The sequence below is a fragment of the Ursus americanus genome, chromosome 23 (assembly GCF_024610735.1).
Source record: "Ursus americanus isolate L20-20 chromosome 23, mUrsAme1.1.p, whole genome shotgun sequence".
NCBI classification, from domain to species: Eukaryota; Metazoa; Chordata; class Mammalia; order Carnivora; family Ursidae; genus Ursus; species Ursus americanus.
In genome coordinates this window covers 38,043,923-38,069,223 of record NC_142149.1, presented here as the reverse complement: position 1 = coordinate 38,069,223, position 25,301 = coordinate 38,043,923, and the positions used below count along the sequence as shown (strand labels likewise).

Below are 25,301 nucleotides of genomic sequence, written 5' to 3'. Positions count from 1 at the left end.
TTCTTTTTTGAGAAGGAAGCCAAAAATCCAATGAAGCAGTTCAAATTGCAACTTAAGCTATAGACTTTAAAAACATTTATGAAACTGTGAAGCTGGAACAAGGCAGAACCATCCTGTAGATTCCCAACTCACTGAATAGACATTTCATTTGTTCCTGTCCCCGATGGGAGCAGTCTGAGGACACTCACTATTCTTCCGCCTCTGACAGTCTAGGCACCAGAGGGACATTCCCCAGCCTGATGCAGTGAGGCGTGTGTTTGTCTAAAGGAGAGGGACTTCCGTGCCCTGGGAACGTCTGGAGAAATGATCACTTTCAGTGCTTCCTGTTTTGCGCCATCTTGGTGGGTCTAGAGATGGAATTATGAGTCTGGGAGCTGGGAGTGGAGTTTTGGCATGGCCATTAACTCACTCTGTGACACGAGGCAAGTCCCTCCCCTCCTTTTTTGGGTCTGCTCATTTGGGAAATGAAGGCAGTAGGCTGTACGGTCCAAAGGGCCTTTGGTAGGTAGAATAATGCCCCCCAAAGTTGACCACGTCCTAATCCCTGGAACCTGTGAATACGTTACCCTATGTGGCAAAAGTGACTTTGATGTTTGTGACTAAGTTGTGACCTCGAGATGGGGACATTACCATGGGTTATCAGGAGGGCCTGGCCTAATTGTAGGAGTCCCTCCAAAGTGGAAGAGGGAGGCAGGAGAGGGTCTGGGATAGAGGGAGATGTGACCAGGAGGTCACGGTTGCGTGAAGGAAAGACTCCACCCACCATTGCTGGGTTGGCCAATGGAACAAGAGGCCACCAGCCACAGAATGGGGGTGGCCTCTGGGAGCTGGAAAAGGTGAGGAAACAGTTTCCCTTCTAGAGCCTCCAGAAGGAACACAGCCCTGCTGACAAAAATGTTAGCCCGGTGAGATCCGTGTCAGAATTCGAAGGCAACACATTTGTGTGTTAAGCCACGACATGGGTTGTAATTAGTTATAGCCGCGGTAGAAAACGCAAACAGGGGGCCTTCCAGTAACCTCGCGCTCAGCTCCTGAGGGTTAAAGCCGGGCTTTGCCAACAGCCTCGGGCAAGCCCAGCTGACAGGGTGTTTGGGAGAAGACATCTCAGGGATGCCGTGTCCCAGCTGCCTCCTGGCCACCGCGTGTGCCTGGGCGTGGCTGCTTTGACGTGTCCCCCTGTGCAGGGACAGCAGTCCTTGTCAGGTGCCTCAAGTCTGAAGGGGCCTCCGGAGCTCATGTGTGAAGACACAGGTACGGTATTAATTTCATCCTCAAATTGAGGGAACTGAGTCCAGGGAGGAGCAGGTGGCCATCGTCACACAGCCATGCGGGAAGGCACTGGGGACAGCCTTCCTGGCGCCAGGCTCTTTTCAGCTGGTCGCTGGGGAAATACCGTCTCCTTGTGTGAGTGAGCAGATCGGGCAGGAGGGAGAGGGGAGGAGGGACAGAGAGGGACTGAGATCAGGAGAGAGATGGAAGGCACTCAGATCGGGCAGGAGGGAGAGGGGAGGAGGGACAGAGAGGGACTGAGATCAGGAGAGAGATGGAAGGCAGTGCCGGGGTCAGAGCCCTGAACTCCCGGTCCAGCAGGGCTTTCTATGCACCTGTGGACAAAGAGGAAGGCACACGTCACTCGAGGCTTTTCTTCACGGCTTTTGGGGGAGACCCTGAGTGGGGGAAGTGGCGAAAGTAAAGGTTAGGCTACAGGAACGGTCGGCCTGGAATCAGCACGATGCCATGAGGACAAGAATTCTGCCCAGACAGGAAGCTCTCTTTTGCCAGTGGGGCTTGAAAGGGCACGCCGTCTCCCCACGATGCACCTCTACCCTCCTTTCCCACGTGGCCATCCTCCCAGCAGTCGTGGCAGCAAGGCAGAAAGCCAGTGTGACCTCTGCAAGGACAAGGTCTGCTTGATGGGGGGTTGAGGAGGTGGGGTGCAGAGAGAGGGTCGGGAAAGGCTGCCGTGTGGGAGGGAGGCCAGCCTGGTTTCACCGAGGATCCGAGGAGTTGGGACGGAAGGGACAGGAAGCCTTCCTTCGTGGTTTCTAGGTGTGGGCGGCATTCTCTGCCTCCCCCTCTTCAAGCCACACGCCTATGGTCAGCGACAGTGTCATTCAGACCACGCGCTGTGACCCGTCAGTGGTCACGAAATCATTCACAAGGCTGCAATCAATAGTTTTTAGAGATATAGAATAGACTAGAAGTGCGTACCCTCTTTCCACTGTGTACCGGTAAGCGCGGGTGTAGGAAACCTGACATGGATATCGTCTACGGGTTCCGACCTGGCCGGCCCGGCCCTTTCGAAAGGCTTCGGGGAGAGAGACCTGAGTACGGGGGAGAAGGCAGCACCGACTCAGCCGTTTTCCACAAGACCAGCTTTTAATATGACCGTGACTGGAAGCACGAATAAATAAACGCCAGAGGAAATGGAAAAACCAAATCAAACCAAACCTCAGAACATCAAACCCAAATTCGAAAAACAAAACCAAACGAAACATCTCCGACAGACAAACAAAACAAGCCCCCCAAAGAAGAAACAGAATCGGACTGTACAAGCTGGGTCACGGGGACAGCAGAATGACGTGGGTCCCACGGATGAGTGCCGGAGTCGCCCAGGCCACCCTGCCTCCACCGGGCGCCGGGACGGGGGCGGGGTGGGGGGCCCTGGTCGGCCCCAGCTCGGGGAGGGGGAGGGGGGGTTTGTGGGCAGGTTCAGAGCCTTCACAAAGTACACAAGGACCGGACGCGGTGGAGAGTTCTGCGCTTTCCCTCTCGACTGTGCAGCTGAGATCCCAGAGCGACCACGGGGTGGTGACCTCGGGGCTGGAACCCGGTCCCGCTGCGCGACCGCAGAGTGGCCGCTGGGAAGCGCGCGGAGGAGAGTCATGTACAGAGACGGACGTGGAGGTGGCGCCGTGAGCGGTCTGAGCATGCAGGTGCTTTATACATCTGGCAGTGAGATGTGATGGCAGGTTGGTTCTCGGACAGTTCCAGAGTGTGACTCATTTCTCCTAAGAGGGACGCACGGCGGGGCCCGAGGACGCGTCATGTCAGACGTGGCCGCAGCGAGGTTTTGGCAGAGTTTGCTATGTGTGCATAGGGGGCTCTTGCTTCTTTCTGTCATCAGGGGCCATCCCACCTGCGCCTGCTGTCCCCTGGCCTGGGTCTGGGGCCTCCAGGTCTGTTTGGGGGATGCCGGGTGGTCCAAGGGCTGTCAGCAGGCAATCTCCTCCAAGGTCCCCAGGGCCGTCTGCAGGGGCACATTCACAGTGTGGCTGATGGTTTCAGAGTGGTTTGGCATCGTGTCACAAGTGCTCTGGAGGGAAGGGGACAGCGGATGTTGATACTCATTCTGCAAAATGGCATCACGATGCCGCTGGCAGCCCGGCCGAGGCCCTGGGAGCCGTGCCCCCCCACCCCGGGCTTGTGGGCTCTCCTGGGGCACTGCTGCTCCTGCCCCAGACATCTCATGGGCTGGTGTGCTGTTGTGGGGTGCAAGAATGGGGGGGCCTTGCCCCCTTCAGAGTCCTCACCATCACCCACCTAGGGTGGGGAGAGAGCTCCCTGGTGATGGGGCTCAGCAGCCGGTTTGAACTTCTCTTCTAGACGTGCCCTTAATACAGCGCCCGAAGCTACATCTGAGTGCTTCTAGCTTTGAGGCAGGAGGATATCCCCTCCTGCCCTCATCCTGGGGGTCCCCCTTGAGGCCTTCCTGCGGGGGAGGAGGGTAGAGCCTGTGGCTAGGCTTGGGGCAGGGGGTGCCAATGGCTGAGGCCAAGTCGGAAGAGGGGAGGCCCCCAAAAGCCAGAACTGGAATAGTCACGGCTCCCCAGTGGACCTTCAGGGTCGGCTGGCCCCAGAGGAAAGCAGTCTCAGGTTCCTGAGCAGGGCGGGGCTGGGAGGGCCTTGAGTCTTCCCAGTGACTCCCAGGCTGCAGAGGGCTGGAGGCTGGGAGGGATGGGAGCAGATACTGCCCAGGAGGCTGTGCTGAGAGAACGAGAGAACGTGGGGGAGATTTGATGGGGCTAGGCTGTCGAAGGGGGGTGGTGGACGGGGGCCTGGGGGAGGGGGAGGCGGCAGAGGGGAGGTGGTGACTCTGAGACAGTCTGAGGGCAGAGGAAAGGTGGAGTGGGGAGGGAACCTCCACTTGCCGAGCACTTACTATAAACTAGGCGCTGCTGCTGGCCCGAGAGGCAAGGTCCACTTAATCCAAACGACAGCTCCCTGAGGTCCCTGTAAGTCTGCAGATGCTCGGGCCCACAGCTAGGAACAGGGACCCCAGAGCCTGGGCCCCTTCCACCTGCCCTCCCCTCAACAGACGCTGTCTTCCGTTCAACAGAGCTGCAGGGGCCGGAGGGAACCAAAGCCGAGATTTCCAGCCTGGGAGGTGGGGAGAGAACTAGGGTCTGGAGCAGAAATGGGGGCCTGTCGGGGGAAGGGGCTGTCCTCGGTTTGGATTTGCTGACATCGGGCTGGGGGGGACAGGGAGGGTGGCCGCCTAGTGGGTGGAGTGCTGTCAGGGCAGAAGTCTCCCCTGGGGAAAGCCGGAGCTACCAGGCAGCCGAGGGACAAGCCTGGAGCAGACTGAGTTTGGGAAGGATAGGGGACAGCCGGCTCGAGGGAAGACAGGTGGAGTGGGAGGGTGGTCAGGGGAGCCCGAGTCCAGCTCTGCCACTCACCAGCAGGGAGACCTGGGGCTTCTGGGCCTCCAGTGCCTCAAATACACAGCCCAGACGCATCCCTGGCACACAGTAGCTGGCAGTTATGATGGGGAACACGGCCGCTACCAGCCTCGCAGGGCCCCTGAGCTCCCTGTCCCCTTCAAATGGAAAGGAGAGCCAGTGACGCCCTTACTTGTGTTTTGCTACCCTGAGGAATAAGGGCGCAGAACCTCCCTGCTTCTCCCAAGGCATGAGATGAGAGCAGTAGCCCTCCGGCTGGGACAAGCTCGACTGGGCCAGGCCGGACCTCGCCTTGTGAGCATCTCCTGGGATTGCTGAACCCAGCGCTTGCACTGGGCCCCGGGGCTGAGCGGGGGCGTCCTCCGTCGGGCCAAGTTAAGGTCTGCGGTGAGGTGCGTCCCTGGGCTCTGGCCCTGACCTCTGGTCTCCTAAGGCCCGCAGAAGCAGGGGACAAAGCAACCCACGGCACAAGCGCTGCTCTTACCACGTTCTCATCGTGGCTCCCTTCGTCCTCTTCTTTGCCAAGCAAGTCTAAGAGCTTCTCTTTGATCAGCTGCAAGAGAATCGGGACAGGGTTGGTGGGGCTGGGGGAGCTGGGGGACCAATGCGAGGGCAGAGGGACCTCCCTCCGATGGGCTCAGCCCCGCCCCCAGCTCTGGGAGCCCCTCCCCCGGCTTTTGGCTGAAGTGAGGTTTTGGTGTCGGAGCCTGAGGCTCACGGAGGCCCCAGGAGGGCCCCATCTGGCAGGGGGACTGTCTTCTCTTGGGGACGGAGGGTGCATGAGCAGCCCGGGAGCCCGTTCCCGAGGCCGGGCCTGGGGGCCGAGGCCTGACAGCCCCACTTGTTTGTAAGACCAGGGCACCCCTGAGTCCATAACATTTGATTCTGAGCAATAAAGGGAAGGCGTTCAACGTGTTCCCTGGTATGATGGAATTTCCATAACTTTATACAGCAAAAACTTTTATTTCACAAAAATTAATAAACAAAGCAGAATAACATCCGCTTTGGGGCCTGATTTGGTTTGGGGAACAAGGTCACTATGCTGGGAGGCAGAGTGTGGCACGGCCGAGGGCCCTGGTCTCAGGGGTCCTCCACTTCCCTGCAAAGGTTCCCACTGGGCTTCGGCCAAGGACAGCCTCCTCTGGGAGTCAGAACACTGATCTGCAGGCTCCTCTTGCTGGACCCAAACTTAGGAGGTCCTGGGGATGCTGAGGAATCCCCTTAGGAATTCTGGGGCCCCTGGAGCCCGCCTGACTCTGGGAGAGGGCAGGGGCGGGGCGGAGAGGAGGGTAAGGCTGAGGAGCACCGTGACGCTCAGAGCCAGGAGCCACGGTCAGCCGGCTGTCGTTGGAGAAGCTTCCAGAGGCCCTGCTCCAGCTGCTGGCTGAGGGAGCCCTCTTGGGCTGTGCACGGCCGGAAGCCCGTGTGCCCTTGCTCTCCTGGCTCAGGCTTGATGGAGACCGCCAGGAAACGCCCCTTCCCTAAGCCTGCCTGCACCAGGACAGGCACTACTCAGGTGACGGGCCACCCGGAGTGCAGTGTGAGTGTGTGTGCGTGTGCTGTGTGTGGGTGCACACACACATGTATGAAGCCGCCACAGCACTCTTGTGTGGGAGGGGCTCAGAGCTGGCCTCAGGTTTGGCTCTTCTCCTCCTCAACCCTTCCTCTCCCTTACTTTGAGTGTGGACAGCCCACAGCTCTTCCAGCTCCCCGAGAATAGGAGCCGGCTTCGGTCTCTCTCGGACCCACCCCCTTCTCCCTGCCTAGGATGTGGTGATAGACAGTCTCCATGGACAGGGAGGAGAAAGCAGGCTCTGGGTGGAAAGAGGCCATCCTCTCCCGCATGCTTTGGTTCTGAACATCGGGGCAGGACGAGAGCCCCAGCATATGGTCATATCCCCATAAGCAACCCCAAGCTTACCTCATAAATATAATCAAAGAGCTCTAGTATTGTAAGGATACTAGCACCAATAAACAATCCCATCTGACCACCAATATCACCTGGAGAGAGAGAAAAGATCAAAGGTTTGGCTTTAGTCACAGCGCTTCTAGGAAGGGGTGAACAGACGAACTCAGAAGCCAGACCTTTGGAACGGTTTCCCTTCCATGGGGAGCTGTGCCTGGTACAGGTCGGGCCTTGGACAACTCCCTCTCTCACGGCACAGCGCCCAGTGGCGATGGGAACGAACCGAAGGCTCTTGGAGGGCCTAGAGTAGACCTCACAGCTAACAGGCTGATTCAGTTACCTTCAGGACCACAGGGAGTGGGCCCTTCTTTGGCTCTGGGCTGGGAGGAGAGACAAGAAGTGTGTGGTCTTTGCTTGGGGCGAGGGCAGTCTAGCCCAAGACTCATAGGTTGGGTGCTCTGAGTGGGGGTCTTGGGAACAATGGCCCAAGAGACCCCCCCCCCCAATCATGACAAGGCCTACAGGGCCAACTTAGGGCACCTCTCACCCTTGGGATAAGGTCATAGGAAGCAACCCTTCCCTCCCCCACCTGAAGGTAAATGTTCGATTCAGTCTTTTTCTAGAATAGGGGCTCTTGCTGTGGGGTGCACAGGCCCCACTGACCAAAGTCTTTCTTGACTGGTCTTCAGGTCTTCTCACTCCGGAGACCTGTACCCAGTGTAGATGTCTGGACCTGCCCCGGGTCCATAAAACCAGAATCTCTGAGGCTGGGTCTGGAAGTCAGAATTTTTAAGTTCCCACATGTCTCTCATGCAGCAGGGCTTGAGAACAACTCTCCTGTGGGAGTGGCAGGTGGTTGGAGACCCTTCGAAACCGAATGCAAAATGTTACATGTCTGTACCCGGGTATTTGTAGAGGGAGAGTCCCTATCTGAGAAGCTATTATTTGCCAAGGGGTTCTGGTCCCCCCAAAGCCCAAATGCTTTGCTCCGGAGGCAGGGTGGTAGAGCAGAGGGCTCAGAGGCCCTTAGTTTGGAGAGTGGCCACCGGCTTGCTGCGTGGCTTTGCTAAACCCTGACCTTCTCAGTCGCTTTGCCTTCAGAGGGCATTTGGTGGGGAAGGGAGGGGAGACCACTGTGAGGTCCTTGCCAGCTGGAGCCTCTATGACTCTCAGCTACTGAGCTGAGCAGGGAGAGTGCTGGGAAAGGGGGTGCTCCCAGGGTGGGTACCCAGTCTTACTGGAAACCCCAGGCTGACCTCTTGGTCTGAGAACTTTCTGTTGGCTCCGTCTGCCCTCTCCATCCCTAAGGGGAGCCTGACCACCACAGTCCCAGGTGAGCAGGCAGAGAAGGCGGGGAGGGGGCTCCTTCTGGTGGGGCTTGGAGCTGGGCTCCAAATGGTTCCCCTCACTCTGCTCCCCCTGCTCTCTCTCTCATGCCCTTGGTGGGGACGTCACTGGGGAGTGTGTACTTACCGAGGTACATGTCAGGTGTGAGGCGCGTGTTTGCTTGTGCACGCAGCGTGACCGAGTGTGGGCTATGTGTCAGGGTGCTCTGTGTGAGCACGCCTGGCTGTCGATGGCTTTAGGCAGGTGGCCCTTTATGTCTAGGGTAGGGACACTGAGTATGTCTAAGCTCGTGGGAGTGTGGTGTGGCGGAGGTGGGCCGTGCGAGCATGTCTGTGTGCACGGCCAGGTGTATGTCGTGGGTCTGCAGCCACGTAGTGGATACGCACATATGTGGCTCTACTGCGCGTGGCCTGCTGGTGGGTCTGTGCTGCTCGCACTGGCGTGTGTGGCTCATGACGGGGTGTGTGCTATGTGTGGCATGAGGGCATGTGCGGTGTGCCCTGGGGGGAGGGCGGGCTGCATGGCGGTGAGGGAAGGGCCTGATGGGCCCAATGGCCGAGTGTGCGAGCGGCACACTCCCATCACGGGAGGGACAGATGGCGGTGCGGTTCTCTCAGCAGGCTTTTCTGGGGGGGAACACGATGCTGGGACATGCCCATCCTCACAGCTGACGTGGAGATAAGCTATCCTTTCTGACAGATTCAGAGCTCAGGCCCTCCTCAGTGTGTGTGCGTCTGTGTGTGTGTGTGTGAGAGAGAGAGAGAGAGAGAGAGAGAGCAAGAGAGAGAACGGTGAGCCTATGTCAGGGTAGGGAAGAGCCCTGTCTTGAGTTCTGTTTAGGAAATGAAGGTGACAAGGTGACAGAGGGGTGAGGGGGTCTACATCTCCGGAGCATGACCTCTACCTTGGGCCCAAGGCATTAGTCTCTTGGCTCAGTCCTTTTTGGCCACAACAGTCTCCGAGACCCAAATGACAGCCGCCTTAACCCAGCTGGGTCCCCGCTGTGGCGGAGTCCCCAGTCTCCTGCGAGAGGGGCAGAAATGCTCTGATGGCATCTGGAAGCACCAGCTGGGCCCTGGGTGACTGGCATGGTGACTGTCCAGGTACCAGAAACTCCTCTTCATGGACCTTCTGTGGGCTGGGTCTCTATCCCAGCTAACCATCGTAACAAACTCATCAAGTGCTTTTATTAGACCCATTTTACAGATGAGGGACCGGACGTTCAGTGAGGCGAGGCACGTGCCCTCATTCTCATAGCTGGTATGCAGCCGTCTGCCTCTGTACCTGTCTCCTTCCCTCTGCACCTGCCGCCGCCTCCCCCGGGGGTACCACTCTGAGTTGGCCCAGCTCCCAGACACAAGAGCAGCTAATTCTCTTTGTAGGGACAGCACCATGTCCTTTCTGGAGAGTGAGCAGGAGTTGGGAGAAGGGCCCCAGGGGCAGGTCTTTTAACCGTCCACCCTCAGGGGTCTTGTGGGTTTTGCACTGGGTGGGGCGGGGTGGAAACGAACTCCCTGCACTCATTACATGCTCAGGCGGCCAGGGTTGTGGGTGTGACCTCGTGTGGGGGTGGCAGTCCGGTTTGTAGACATCTGGGGATGTGTGGCCCTTCTTTTGTGTTTGACAAAGGACTCTCAGTCTACGGGGAACATCTGGCCTCCATGCTGCCATGGTGCTTTCCAGGTTGGGCTCCATCCGGGGCCCTCACTGCCTGGGGACCACCCCCAGCTCGGCCCCTCCATTGGACAGCTCCTTCTCCCCGCTGTGGCCCCGGGGCTCACTCCAACCTGGGGACAGAAGACCACGGAATCCGACAGGGCAGCACTGGAAAGGCCCTGAGAGACCTTTGAGCTCCCTTGCCTCGTGATGTCGATGGGGAAACTGAGGCCTACATTGGGGCATGAACTGGGCCGAACACCTCCACCACATTGGAGCGCTTCTCATTCAGGGATGGGGGAGTAATTAGTCCATGAAAAGGCCAGACCCCTGCGAAGCGTATCTGTGTACCTGCCTGCCCGCCCCGCTGCCCATCCCCCTCGCTCCCCGCCGTGACCGGTGGAAATGAGCGCAGCAGACACTGACTTACCAAGTAAGGCAGCGACTTCATATGCCTTCTTCTGTTCAATTGTCTCATAATTGAGAGCTTCAAAAAATATATCCAGAACAAGGATGTTCTCTCTGCAGAGGGAATATTCAGTACCATATGTGGTGAGAACCCTAGGGGCCACGCGGACCATCGGACACAGCTTTGCCCTTGACGGCGGGTGAAGCTAAGCCCACGAACTTGCAACAACTGGCCCAAAGTTAGAGCCGGTTAGTGACAGAGCTGGCCTTGGAACCGAGTCCTGACCCCCAGCCCAGAGCTCTCTACAGACCAGAGGCACCAGAGGCACGTATCAGCTGTGCCCCTCTGCCCCTCAGCTGTTCCCTCTTTGTGTCCTTTCCACAAGTCCTGCCTAGCGTCCAGCCCTCTGGGCCCCCAAAGGGTCTGCCTGGCTCCTCACGTGAGCTCAGTACTTTCCTGACAAGCTCTTCACTCTTTGGCCTTGCTTGCCGCAGCTGACCTCCTGGGCACCCCCTACCCGCTTCTGAGTGCCCCCCACGTTCCTACTTGGATTTTTCTTTCCTTTTTTTTTTTTTTTTTTTTTAAGATTTATTTATTTATTTTAGAGAGAGAGAGAGAGAGCACGAGGGGGAGGGGCAGAAGGAGAGGGAGAGTGAGAATCGCAAGCAGACTCCCACACTGAGCATGGAGCCTGATGCGGGGCTCGATCTCACGACCCTGAGATCACGACCTGAGCTGAAACCAAGAGTCCAACACGCCCAGGCGCCCCTCCCTCCACTTGGATTTGTAACAAGCTTCTCCTAGTGGGAGGCCCCGACTCTAGCACGGCCAAGTCAGCTGCTGGGGGCAGGGAGAGTTTTTAGGGAGCAAATCTGTATCTGGCTGGGGGCTTCCCTTTTGCTCCTTTAGGCAGGCGTGTTAACAAGACACATCTTGGCAGGAAAAGTCGTCACTGGTGGCAGAACGTCTGCTCAACAGCGGGGCCTGGCCCCTCCTATTCCCCATCGCCTTCCTCGCTGGTCACAATGGCCTCGGTGCTCCTTGTTCTCAATCCGCTCAGCCAGAGCTGCGCCAGGACGGGCTTTGCTGGCAGTGCTGGCAGGAGGGAGCGCCTGGTGAGAGAGTCGCAAATCCTCCTCCCCCTGCATGGCTCCCTGTAAGGGTCACCATCGCTTGCCTGGGTGATGGCACCTGCCTCCCCCCAGGCTCCCGCCCTTTTTTCTGGCTTCCCTTCCGTCCTCTACACCTGCCGTCTGAGGGATCTTTCTTTTTCTTTTTTTTTTTAGGATTATTTATTTATTTATTCGACAGAGATAGAGACAGCCAGCGAGAGAGGGAACACAAGCAGGGGGAGTGGGAGAGGAAGAAGCAGGCTCCTAGCGGAGGAGCCTGATGTGGGGCTCGATCCCATAACGCTGGGATCACGCCCTGAGCTGAAGGCAGACGCTTAACCGCTGTGCCACCCAGGCGCCCCACTGAGGGATCTTTCTAAACCTGCTAAGTCACATTAAAAAAACATTACAATTCAGTTCCTCAGTCACACGGGCTACAGTTAAAATGCTCACCAACCACATGTGGTTAGTGGCTCCCAGGTTGGACATCACAGACACAGAACATTTCCATCTTTGTAGAATATTCTCTTGCAGGGCAGTGGTTGAAAATACACATTTGAGGCTGTCACCCACCCACACGAAGCTCTTCAGAGCCTCCCTATTCTCTTCGGGGAAAGTCACTCCCTGTCCCCCACCCCACGGCCAGCTCCGCTCTTGCTCTGCCACGTCGCCTGCCTGCCACCCGCCGTGGCTCCCTCTGGCCGGTCTCTTCTCTGCCCTGCGTGGATCCTCTCTGCTCAGCCTCTGCCTGGGACACCCCTTCTCCCAAGACTTTCATTCATTCTGTTAGAAGATATTTTTTGAATGCCAACTATGTGCCAGACGTTCTCCAGCAGAGAACAAAAGGAAAGGCTCTTGCCTTCAGGGAGCTTGCAATCTAGTGGGGAACACACACACACACACACACACATGCACGAATATGGAATTATACACTTGGGTGAGTGTTAGAAAGGAAAACACCAGAGCGCTTGGAGAGAACAATAAAGGGAGAGGCACTCATTTAGCTGTTTGAGGGGTGACCTTTAAATGGAGACCTGCACAATGAGGAACCAGTTAGGTAAAGTGTGAGAGGAAAAGCATCCCAGGCAGAGGGAAGGGAATATGCAAGGCCTCCCTGGAAAACTCCTACAAGCTCATTAAAGGCTGGGGGCTGCATCTTAACCATCTTTTTGTCTTTGCTTTCTGAGTCCTAAACACAGAACCTGGCCACAGCCGAGTGCAATGAATGTCTGCCAAAGGGAGCCAACTGCTTCCCTTTGGCCTCTTCCTCAGTGGCCCCCAATTCCTCCTCGATCCATCCCTTCTGCCCCTGCCTACCATGCCCACTTGGCTTACGAGATATATTTTTCTGATTTGTTGAATTTCTTCTCGAGGTACTTGGCTGACGTCTTGCTGGGGATCTTCACCATGGAGAGCTCTTTGTTGTAGCGGGTCAGGTTGCAGGGTGTCCTGCAGAGACAGTAATTACTGTCCTTCTCCGCCAACAGACCTGCAGGGGAGAGCGGGGCGGGGCTTAGTCAGGTGTGGGGGCGGGGGCCCCCGGGTTCCCGCGGAGGGACCTGAGCTGGGAGGAGGTGCCTTCCGGGGACCAGCGAGGGGCGCGGCGCTGCGGCGAGAAGGGGAGCTGGGTTTTGGCTCTAGGTTGGTGATGGTATGAGCTTTCATAAAAAAGTGCCCACTCTTTCTAGGTTTCTCTTGGTCCTGTTCTCCTTTAACTTTCTTTATTGTTATGTTGCCCTTTAAAAATTGTCGAAAAGGCACCACTTTTGGAGAATGGGCTCCCAGGGAGTCCTGGCGCCCTCAGCTTCCCAGAGCCGCCTTCTCTGCTCCTAGCCTCGGTGTTCTCATCCACAAAGTGGGCCTCCCGTCAAGGGGCAAGCGTGAGAGACCATTTTATCTGAAACCAGGGCTCCGTGGTATTCCCTCTGCAGCTCCTCCCTAGCCGGTTAGGGCATAAGCAAAGATCCCCAATTCCTGTCCCTAGAAGCAACCTCTCTGCATATGGAACACTTTTTTCCTTCAAGCTCCCCTCTTCCTCTTAGGACGGGGTGGCTAAAGACATCACTTTCCTCCCCCCCATCCTCCGTCTCTCTGATCATCGCAGTTACCCACGGGCTTTGTCGAATCTGTACTCCAAAGGGAGATGTCTTTGTACACGTCAGAAGTCTCTCACTCTCTTCTAAGCCCTGCCTCCCCCACCAGTCCTTCTGGAAGCATCTGGACGCAGGAGTCCGAGCTGTCCCCCGCTCAGCTCCAGCAAGTGCAGCCGCTGAATGAAATTGAGTCCATATGATTTAAACACCCTCTCTGCTTGTCTTGATTATAAATCACTTCCCAGGTCCGGAGAGAGGCAGGCATGTGGAGTGGGCCTAGCTTTGGGGTTGTAGCTTGTTTGTGGGATCTCCCGCACCCGAAGTTTTCCAGTGGGGGAATGGAGCAGATTTCCAATCTACAAGCACCCAGCAGGAGGAGGACGAGGGGGAAATGCATGCCGGCCACCCCCTCCTCCTCTCCCCCATCTCCTTCGGTGCCCACCGTCCATCCTCTCTCCATCTCTGTCCCTTCCTCTGAGTTCCTCAGTGCTCTCCATTTCCCCTGAGCCCTACCCCATCTCTACCCGCACCTCTCTACTCCGTTTCTCTCCCTCAGTGCCTGGTCAGCCCTCATCCGCCCGCCTGCACCCTTGCATCCGTTCCCTCCCCACCCTTCTGTTCTTTGTCCTCTCCACCTTCCTCTGCTGTCCCTGCAGTGCCCTGTCCGGTCAGCCTCTCCTCCTCCTCCATTCTCCCTTCTGCCCCATTTCTCCCATACCCAGAAGGCCTCTGAGGTCTCAATCTCAGCCCCTCCCCCCACTCCATTTGTCCCCCAGTACTGACCTAGGGCAGGCTCGGCGCACTCCTTGTGCTGCTCAGGAGTGCAGAAAGGGGCATCCCCTGCAAAGAAGAGACACAGGGAGAGGAACTCAGGCAGCAACTCCTGGGCTGGGGAAGGGGAGTGCATCCTGCGGGGGTGGGGGAGGGGCAGTATCCCCAGCGGGCATTCAGATGGGAACCTCCATGGAAGGGAACCGCCCATCAGAGCGGCCTGAGGGTAGCTGGGGCGCAGTGCACCCAGAGCCAGGGGATTGGGTCCGTTCTGCTCTGTGAGCTTGGGCAGGCGATAATAGGGTCCGCCTAGCTAACTTCTCCCAGATTGCTGTGCTGGTCCAACCAGCTCAGGTGGGTGACAGGTGAGAAAGCCTTGGTAGCTGAAAGCAGGGAAGTGGTGGAAAGCACCTGCTAGGTCTGGAGTGCATATTTGCCTGTAACTCACATGAAATAGGAAACACTGTGTCTGTTTTCCCCAGCGAGATTTGAGGCTTAAGTATCCTGCCTTCCCAGGACACCAGAGCTAGCAGTGGAGGAGATGGGCTTTGAACCCAGGTCAGTCTGACCCCCAGGCCAGGGCTCTTTCCGCCACACCCCTCTGCTGTCTGTGAGCAAGGGCTGCTTTGTAAGTCTCCTCTTGCTCTGCCCTTAATTCCACACTAGTAACTGAGAGGCCAGTAACAGTGTCATGAGTGGAATGATTAAAATCTACTGCTTGCTTTTGGCCCAGGTTCCATGGGGGAACCTCACTGGCTGCGACCCGGCCTGAGCATCAGGCAGCTAACATTCATCAGTGCTCTGTTCTCCTCCCTGGTCTCTCTAGAAATCCAGAACCCCCCCCACCCCTGACTTTTTTTTCCTTTTGCCAAATGCTAAAGTTAAACCTACCACAATGTCCTTTCCTTGCTATTTCCCCAAGCACCTTTCTCAAGAGCGGAGAGCTGGTATGCTTCCTCATTTCCAACAGTAACAATGTAACTGGTATGTTTCTCTTTTTGCTCTGTCTTCTGGGAGTCTCAGAGCAATTTCAAAGATCGACAATTATATATTTAGATCACTAGGAAAATTGTTGATGACTGATGGAATAATTCAGAATTTGTCTAGAAGCGTGTTCATCTTAGCACTGGTTATAACAGAAAACAATTTATAATGAACTAAATGTCCGATATAAAGATTTAGTTAAATAAACTTAAATCAAGTATGATACAACTATGAAATAGTGGCCATGAAATATCATAGAGACATTCCCAACATACAGGGGGTCATCAGTCAATAGTACTTTTGGTTTCCTCTCCCCATGTGCTAATACGAGGACCACTGACTTTTGCACTTTCATATTTTAACCTAATTTTTTTATAATGATTTTTTATTATATTATGTTAGTCACCATACAGTACATCCCCGGTTTTCGATGTAAGCATATTTTAGCCTAATTTTATCCTCATTACAACGAATGATTGTGTTTTAAAGATAAATGAAGGTAAGAACAGAGAAGTTTAGTAACTTGTGCTAGGTCACACAGCAGGTGAATGGAGGAATCTGAATTAGAAGCCAACGTCCCTGCCTCCAGCCTGTCATTCTTCCTCCTATGCTGTGATACCAAACTCTTCAGGCTCAAATCAGCCCTCCCAGCCTCCACCCCCTGCACTTCTGCTCCTGATTAGCTGACCATCTCTAATGAGATCATCTAATGAGATGGCTGCATGCCTTGTTAGTCTGACAACAGAAATGTGAGCACATGTACATTTATTTGCTGGCTGATGGACTTTTGCCTCATTCGAAAGAGTACTAGACATTTGGATGCAAGAAGGGAGCCATCTGGAGGAAAGCAATAGACACCTGGATGTTTGAACAGGTACCATAACAGGATTCAAGAATTGTAAGCACTCAGATACCTGGACACTGAACTCTAGGAGGTAAGAGCAGCGAACAATTAGCAAACATATTGAGCGCTGCGAGAAGCATTCTTCAAACATCTGGACACTTCTGGACACCAGGATGCTGCCTTGGTTGCTAGTCTGGATGCTTCTATCTGCCCTCTAAGTGTTTGGGACCAAATACTAGCCTTCCCAGAACAGCGTCCCTGTGGATCCTCGTGGAGTGGGTACAGTGTTTACCACTGGGGTGCGAAGTGCAGAGAAGGTCCCAGGCAGTCCCTGGCACTGACCTGGCATGTGCACCATGCGGCAGTTACAGTTCTCCACGATGTAGCGTGTCTCACAGTCAATCCGACAGGCGGTGATACTGTAAACAGGAAAGAAGTCGAGTCCCATCTCTGAGGATCGGCACTCGCCCCAGGGTGGGGGCAGGTATGTGAGCTGCAAGACAGGAAGGTGGGGGCAGCAGTCAGCCCTGCAGGTTCAGCATCGACAGCCCCAGGATCTCATTCATTCACTTATTCAATCAACAATTATCGAGCATCTCCTACATGCCGATCTAACTCCATTGACCTCATAGGCTTTCAGCGTTGGACTCCAATACTAGTTTTCCTGTCTTGTAACCTTCCCATAAATGCTGATCTCAAAGTCTCTTACACATGCCACGTGTCTTTCTACTTCCATACTTTGTCATCTTGAGTCCCTTGGAATGACCCAACTAAATTCTTACCCTCTTGGCTGGGAACATTGGGACTCTAGACCTAGGCTTAGGGGCCAAAGCCTGCAGGAGGTTCCAGGAAGAAATGGCGTAATCAGGTTTATTTATGATCCGTGGCCCAGACTAGAGCAACTCTCCAGTGTCATGTTGTGGACCAACTCTTATGGGAAAAATGTCATTCTTTTTTTTTTTTTAAAGATTTTATTTATTTATTTGACAGAGATAGAGACAGCCAGCGAGAGAGGGAACACAAGCAGGGGGAGTGGGAGAGGAAGAAGTAGGCTTATAGCGGAGGAGCCTGATGTGGGGCTCGATCCATAACGCCGGGATCATGCCCTGAGCCGAAGGCAGACGCTTAACCACTGTGCCACCCAGGTGCCCCGAAAAATGTCATTCTTATTTTCAGAGGTCCGATGACCATAGAATGCCGTCATGCCTATGGGACGTGCCTGCTGGATATGGGGAAGGTGAAGGATAAGGGAAATTAATGGCTATGAGCACTTACTATGTGTTAAGCCCCAAGCTAAGTCCTTTATAGCTATCTTTTTTAAAACATTGAAGAATAAAAAAGCAATAAAATGCATACTTTTTCAGAGCACAGTTCAAGAAATTCTGAAAAATGTATATACCTGTATACCTACCACTTAAATCAAGACTTAAGACATTTAAAAAAAAAAAGGTTTATTTACTTACTTGAGAGAGAGAGAGAGAGAGAGAGAGAGAAAGCTCCAGTGCAGGTGAGGGGCAGAGGGAGAGAGAGAGACCCTCAAGCAGACTCCCTCCTGAATGTGGAGCCCGACACAGGGCTTGATCCCAGGACCCTGAGACCATAACCCGAGCGGCTCAAGAGTTGGCTGCTCAACCGACTGAGGTACCTAGGCACCCCAAGACCTAAGACATTTTTGATCACCCCAGAGCGTTTCTTCCTGTCCCTTTCCAATCAACCGCCATCCACCCAGCCAGTCTCTGTTACAGATTCTACCACCATAGGTTGGCTTTGTCTGTTCTCAAACTTCATATAAATGAACATTTACACGAAGCACGTCTTTGTGCCTGGCTTCTTTTGCTCAACATAATGTTTTTGAGATTTATCCACATGGTCGTGTGCATTAGTTCATTTTTTTTTTAATCGCTGCATAGTTTTCCATGTATAAATACACCACAATCTGCATCCGTTCACCCGAGGACGGGCACTTGGATTGTTGCCAGTTTTTGGTAATTATGAAAAAGTCGCTATTAACATTATATACAAGTCAGTTCAGGTTTCGGACAGGTATTTTAATTTCTCTTAGGTCAATGGCTAGGAGTAGAATCGCTGCTTCATAAGCTACGTCTAGGGATAACTTTGTAGAAAGTGTGACACCGTTGCCCATGGTGGTTGAACTCCCTTTCATCCCTACCAGAAGTGAACGAGAGTTCTAGTGACGCCGCATCCTTGCCCAATCTTGATTTTGTCCCTGTGTCTAATCTGAGACATTCTTGTGGGGGTATAGTTCTATCTCGTTGCTTCTATTTGCAGTTCTCTGATGATTGATGATCTTGAGCCCAATTTTAAGTGCTAATTGGCCATTCATATATTATCTTTTGTGACACGTATTTTCAAGTCTTTTGCCCATTAAAGAAACTTGCTTACTTTTTACTTTTATTATTAAGCTGTAAGAGACTCCGTATGTTCTGGATACAAGTCCTTTGTCAGATATGGGTCCTGAGAATATTTTCTCTGTACCTCCTATAGTTTGTGGCTTACGTTTCCATTTTCTGAATGGTGTATATTTTTCCTGCTTTCAAAATCCCTCATTCAGATGTCATTTACATATAATAAAATGTATCAATTTTAATGTACAACTGAATAAATTGTTACAAGTGCGTACATCCTGGTAACAACCGTCCTAATCGAGATGCAGAACATCTCTATTGACTCTGAGAAATGCCCGATTTGCAGTCTCCTTCCAACGCTCCGGCCATCACCGATCTGCTTTCTGTCATAAATGAGTCGTGTCTGCTCTAGGATTTTATATAAATAGAAGCATACAGCATGTACTCTTTTGTGTCTGCCTTCTTTCTCTCAGCAGAATGTTTTCAAGATTCATTCATGCTTTTGCATGTCTCAGTAGTTCATTCTTTTTTATTGCTGAATTTTACTTCTTCCTCTCTGGTCTCTATTTTTTTTTTTTTTCTTGCTTCGGTGCATTGGCCAGAAACTGTGTATTGTGTAACGTTGGAAAAAAATTGAAGATAGAGGCTATTCTTACCTTGTTCCTGATCGTAGGAGGAAAGGGTTCATTTCTTCACTATTAAATATGTTAGGCGTATTTTTTTTTTCTTAGATGCTCTTCTCAGATTGAGAAAGTTTCCCCCTATTTCTAGTTTGCTGAGCACCTTTATCTTTAATGGGTATTGCGTGTTGCCAAATGTGTTTCTTGTTTCTACTGAGATGATCCCATGATTTTTCTCATTTATTCTGTTAATAAGGTGATTGATACTGATTGATCCGTAGATGCTGAAACCACCTTGCATTTCTGGCATAAGCCCCACTTGGTCATGATGTATTATTCCCTTTATATATTCTTGTATTCGATCTACTAATGTGTTGTGGAGGATTTTTCATCTATGCTCATGAGTGATATTGAATTTATTTTACTTTTCTTGTAATGCTTGCTCAGGTTTTGGTATTGCGGTTATGCTAACTTCATACAAAATTTATAAAGTGTTTCCTTTTTTTCTATTTTCTCAGTTTGTGTAGACTTGGTATCATTCCTGTCCTAAATGTGAAGCCATTTGGACTTGGTGATGGTATGTGTGTGTGTGTGTGTGAGAGAGAGAGAGAGAGATGATTTTTAATTATGAATTCAATTCCTTTGGTAGATTTAGAGATAATCAGACTTTCCAGTTCTTCTTGTGGTGTTTTTGTTGTGTTGTTTTCCAAGGAATTTGTCCATTTAATCTAAGTTTTTGGATTTATTAGCATATGCTTATATATAATATTCCCCTATCATTTTTTAAATGTCTGTAAAATTGGTAGTATTGTCTTCTCTTTCATTCCTGATATTGGTAACTTGTGTTACCTCTTATTCCTTATTGTTTTTGATTTCTAATTTAATTATGCTTTGATCAGGAAACATACTCTTCATGGTTTCATTCCTATACAATTTACTGAGAGTGAATTCTAGTCCAGCATTTAGTATATCTTGGTGAATGTTCCATGTGCACTTGAAAAGTATGTGTCTTCTGTAATCGTTGGTGTAGATATTTTATAAAAAGCAATTAGGTCAAGTTGTTGGATAGTGTTACTCCAGTCTTCTATCTCTTTACTGAATTTTTGTCTAGTCAATCACTGAGAGAGTAGTGCTCAAATCTCTAACAATGACTATAGATTTGTCTGTTTCTCCCTTTAGGTCCATCAATTTTTGCTTCATGCATTTTTGAAACTTTATCATTAGGCACATACATATTTAAGATCATGATATCTTCTTGAGAAATTGATTCTGTTATCATTGTGAAATAACTCTCTTTAGCTCACGCAATCATTTGTCTTGAGGTTTACTTTGTATATATAGATATATCAGCTTTCTTATGCTTACTTATCTTTTCCCATTCTTTTAATTTTTTGGCCCACCCTTTTACTTTCAACCTATCAGAATATTTTTATATTTAAGGCACATCTCCTGTAAACAGCCTATTTGAGTGCTGCGATTTTACCCTATCTGACAATCTCTGTGTTTTAATTGGAGGGATTAATACATTTACATTTAATATCATTCTGGATATGGTTGAGTTGAAGTCCACAGTCTTGCTCTTTGTTTCCTATTTGTCTCCACTATTTCTTCCTTTGTTCTACCTTCCCTGACTCCTTTTGGATTAACTGAGTATTGTTTTAGTTGATCATTCCATCTCCTCTATTGGTTTTTGATTTATACCTCTTCGTATTATTATTTTTAGTGGTTGCTCTAGGATTTATAATATGCACCCTTAACTTATCAGAATCTATTTTGAATTAATATAATACCACTCCTCATAAAATTCTATTTACATCCCTTCCTGTCCCTTATGCTATTGCTGTCATATATTTTACTTTTACATCTGTTATAAACACTACAGTATACTGTTACTATTTCTCCCCTAAGTAGCCCACTGACTTTCAGAGAAGCCAAGATAAGAAAGAAAACATATTCAAATTTAACCATATATGTACCATTTTCACTGTTTATTCATGTTTTTTTTTTAAAGATTTATTTGTTTATTTGAAAGAGAGAGAGAGAGAGAGACAGAGAGACCATGAGTGGGAGGGGCAGAGGGAGAAGGAGAGAATCTCCAGCAGACTCCATGCTGAGCACGGAACCTGATGTGGGGCTCGATCTCACGAATCTGAGATCAGGGCCAGAGTCAAAACCAAGCGTCAGATGCTTAACCGACTGCACCACCCAGGCACCCTTGCTGTTCATTATTCTTTTGTGTAGATCTGAATTTCCATTTGCTGTCAGTTCTCTTCAGGTGGAAGAACTTTATCATTTATTTAGTGTGGGTTCACTCGTGGCAAACAGTCTCTGTTTTCATTTATCTGTAAGATGTGTTAATTTTTGTTTTTTTTTTTGAAACACATTTTGGCTGTGTATAGAATTCCAGGTTGTTAAGTGTCTTTTTTCACCATTTCAAAGATATTCCACTGTCTTCTGGCCTCTGTTGTTTTTGATGAGATATCAGTCATCATTTTTTCATTGCTCCCTCTCTTCTCTGACTACTTTTAAGATTTTGTTGTTTTGTTTTCAGGATTTTGACTGTGCCATACCTAGATGTGGTTTTCTTTGTATTTATCCTTCTTGGAGATCACTGAGGTTCCTGAATCTGTGGAATGATGCTTTTAAACAACTTTAGAAAATTTTTAGACAATATTTCTTCAATTATTTTTTCTTCTCCATTCTCTGTCTCCATTCTTGCTGGGATCCTATTTATATGCATGTTGGTTTGCTTGATACTGTTTCACAAATCACTGGGGCTCTGTTCACTTTTATCAGTCTTTTTTCCCCGCTTTCTGTGTCTCATTTGAATAATTTCCATTAATCGGCCTTCAAGTTTGGTGTTAATTTATTGTTTTGTCTCCAGTCTTCTGATCATCCCAGCCAACAGTTTTTCTGTTTCAGGTAATTATATTTCAGGTGTAGGTTGACCTTTAAAAAAAGTTTTCGGGGCGCCTGGGTGGCACAGTGGTTGAGCGTCTGCCTTCGGCTCAGGGCGTGATCCCGGCGTTCTGGGATCGAGCCCCACATCAGGCTCTTCCGCTATGAGCCTGCTTCTTCCTCTCCCACTCCCCCTGCTTGTGTTCCCTCTCTCGCTGGCTGTCTCTATCTCTGTTGAATAAATGGAATCTTTAAAAAAAAAAAAGTTTTCATATCTTGTCTAGAAGCTTCTCATTATTTACATCTCTTTCTGTAATTTTCTAACATGCTTATCATTGTTATTTTAAAGTTGCTGTTTCTGATTCCAACATGGGCTATATGTGGATCTGTTTCGCCTGGTTGTTTATTTGTCTTTTCATATTTTCCTTCTTTTTTCATGTGTCTAGTAGGTTTTGATTACATATGGGGGACGTAGTCTTTTTTAATTGTACACTGGACATTGTGAATAACTCTTTATAGTGACTCAGTTATCTTCCACTGAATAGTGCTGGGTTTTGTTCTAGGAGGCAGTTAAATTCATGGTGAATCTCTTTGATTTTGTGGAGGCACAGTTTAGGCTTTGTTTATAGGTGGGCGTATTTTAGTTTTGCCCTTCATTCTGGACTATAGCTCTTTGTTTTGGGATGTGATCTTAACTCCTGAGGAATGACTCTTCTGGGATTTCGGTGGAAGGTCTGAGGTGTTTATCAAGTCTCTCCAACTTGGTGGGACTTGGATTTCAAGTCTGTCTCCCCCCAGTGGCAGCTGCTGAAATCACTGCCCATTTCTTTCAACAGTTGTTTTTCTCCTGAGCTTCTTGGAGTCTCTCCCCATCTGTACCAAGTTTGAGGTTCAGGCCAGGACTTTAGGGAGGTTTATATAAAAGCTTGGGGGCTCCCCATATGGGGGTGACCCTCCTTTTTAGGATTTCTCTTCCCAGTTTTTTAGCCTTTCAGGCAACCCTGAACTCTGACTTCCGATTTCTTAACTCAACGGCTGCTGCTTCCTTATTGAACTCTACCCCAGGATTCCCTTAGAACTTGGCGTGCCTTCCAGGGGAGGTCAGGTCAATAAATGTGTACGTCACTCAGTGTGGTTCCCTTCCTTCAACGGCTGTGTATCTTCCAGTTTCTGCCTGCTTTTCGTCTCTTTCCAGTGCCACCAAATAGTAGCTTTAAAATATTTTGTGCAGAATTTGTAATTGCTTTTTTCAGGAGAGTTTGTCCGATATAAGCTGCTCCACCATTACTGGGAACTGAAAGCCTCTATACTTATTTTATTTAACATTCACAGGACTCCTTTGAGGTTTGCTGTTCCTATTCTCATTTTATTAATGAGAAACTGGAGTATCAGAAAGGTTAAGTAGCCCGTTTAAGATCACGAACCTGCCCAGTGGCAGAGCCAGCAGATAGGCCTGGGAATTTCTGATTCCGGCCTTGTGCTTATCACACTACGTTGTCTCTAGAGTAACTTGGTGGGAGGGAGGGAGGAGGGAGGGAGGGAGAAACACTCCAAGGAGGACTTTTCCAGAGCCTTTCTTTTTCTTTTAATCTCATGGTTTCTTTCTTCTTCCTTTCTCATGGTTTGCTCTACTCTTTCATCTTTCTTGGAGGTCATGAATTGGCCAGGCTTTTGCACAAATTTCCTGTACGACCTTGGATAAGTCACTGCTCTCTTCTGGATCTTTGTTTTCCCATCTGTAAATAAGGAAGTTTGGGGGTAGGAGATATCCTCTGATTAGAATGGATTGGGTCCCCTATGTTGCTCAGTATTGGATCATTAAACCCCCAAACTGGCTTTGGGAAAAACTAATCGTGACTTTTGGCAAAGCGACGGGTCTAAAATGATATAAATGAACTCTGGAGGGGGAGCTCATTTCTTTTTCTCTTATTAAAACAGGTTCCCACAGTGGGTCGACCAAGAGTGTGGCTGGTAAAACTCGGATGGTGATGAGCCAAGGTTTGTTCAGGGTCAACCACATCCCTTTTGCTGCAGAGGTCACGACCTGGATGCCACGGCTGCCACGGCTACCCTGTTGTGGCTGGTTCATCACCTGTTCCGTCAGCTCTTCCGAAGACTCACACACCGTAGCCGCTGGAAAATCACAGCACGTACAGCCTCAACTCTTGCTTAGCAATGAGTATCTGACAGTGGGTTGGAGTATTTGTTTATCCTGGGCAAGCAAAGCCTCAGGGGGACCCTGAAGCACTGTCTTCAGATATCTGAAGGGCTGTCTCAGGGAAGAATGAGATTTGTTTTCTGGTTTCCCAAGGGAAAGACAGATACAAGGATAGCTGTAGTAAAGGAAATGAAGACGATGATAACATTTATTGATGTCGTGGGCACTGCGGTGGGCACATTACATGCATTACTTTAATCCTAAAGAAGGATAAGTTCTGGCTCAACTTTCTAACTTACTAGTGTGATTCAATAATACAATCACTGTCTTGAGAGTGAATTCCCCATCCTGAGGAGTGTTCAAGTGGACGCGACGTGAATCCCTGGCTGGGATGGGAAGAGAGAGATTCAAGCACTGGGTGTGCAGTGGATGAAATGGCTTTAAGGCCTCTTAAGTCTCTATGTCCTATCATATTGGACATAGATCCTAAATTTATTCTTTTACTGGGAGGATTAGAGGCAGTGGAAGGAGCTAGGCAGAATCTTGAACGCCACTTTCATGGGCCAGCTGTGTGACCTTGGTAACTCCCCCACCCCAGCTGTGAGTGCCCTCGTCTGATCAAACGAGATTAATGCCCTGCAGCCGGCAGGTGCTCACCAAGACTTAGTGCCCAGCCCCATCACCTAAAAACTCCCTCATGTTTCTCTGCCCCTTCATTCATGCAGCAGGCCGCTCAGCTCCGCCTCTGCTTGCCTACAGTTTGGTTCTGCAGACCCACAATCTCCGCCTTTTTTGGTTGAGTTACTTTGAGTTGGGTTTATTATGATAAGGACTCTTGCTGACCAGAGGCAGCTGGATGGAGGGGTCTGGAGCTGGGAGAGAGGAGAGATGCCCGGGATGGAGCCTGGAAGTATTCTTGCACGTACTTCACATCTCACCCTCCCCCCCTGCTTTTCCACTGTGCCATGGAAACGGGAGCTTTGGATAATTGCTGAAATTTATGAACTGAACAAAGAACTCAGCACTTTTGTGATTGAATATTCTGGTGCTTGCCTTTCATTGCTCCACTGTCTCAAGGCTTCTGTCCACAGTCGTTTTCACTTTCTCGAGAGAGAGAAGCTTGTGTTTGCTGCCTCCCTGCCTGGGGACATCCTGGGCTGTTCCTCAGTCACCGGCTTTCCCAGCGTCCCCAGCCCATAGATCCCGAGGAGGGCCAGCAGGTGGCGCTGCAGTTAGCACAGCTGCCCACGGGCCTGTCTGCTGTTTGAACAACACGGAGGGAGTCAGTGGGTCTACCTTGCCAAGCTCCCTGGCCTTTTCCTTGTGTCTGCAGCCCACACTCAGACCTTGGCTGGGATGCTGCTGTGGGGGCACTGGGGCTGGAGAGATGAGTAAAACGGGACTCCCGTTTGCCTAAGCCCTACTTCGGCCAGCATAGTATGGATGTCCCCAAAT

At 50.8% G+C, this 25,301-nt stretch overlaps 1 protein-coding gene across 1 annotated transcript in view; it reads right to left on the bottom strand.

Annotated features, from left to right (window-relative positions):
* Positions 1-2,373: 2,373 nt before the first annotated feature.
* Positions 2,374-25,301, bottom strand: part of LOC123777051 (acid-sensing ion channel 2) — an 88,383-nt gene continuing 65,455 nt past the window's right edge. Inside the window, exons 3-9 of the mRNA XM_045773508.2 lie at positions 16,147-16,297; positions 13,989-14,045; positions 12,448-12,601; positions 10,022-10,113; positions 6,604-6,683; positions 5,167-5,235; positions 2,374-3,316 (exon numbers count right to left, since the gene is read on the bottom strand). Coding sequence (XP_045629464.2) covers positions 3,215-3,316; positions 5,167-5,235; positions 6,604-6,683; positions 10,022-10,113; positions 12,448-12,601; positions 13,989-14,045; positions 16,147-16,297 — 705 coding nt within the window. The 3' untranslated portion in view covers positions 2,374-3,214. The remainder of the gene's footprint in view (positions 3,317-5,166; positions 5,236-6,603; positions 6,684-10,021; positions 10,114-12,447; positions 12,602-13,988; positions 14,046-16,146; positions 16,298-25,301) is intronic.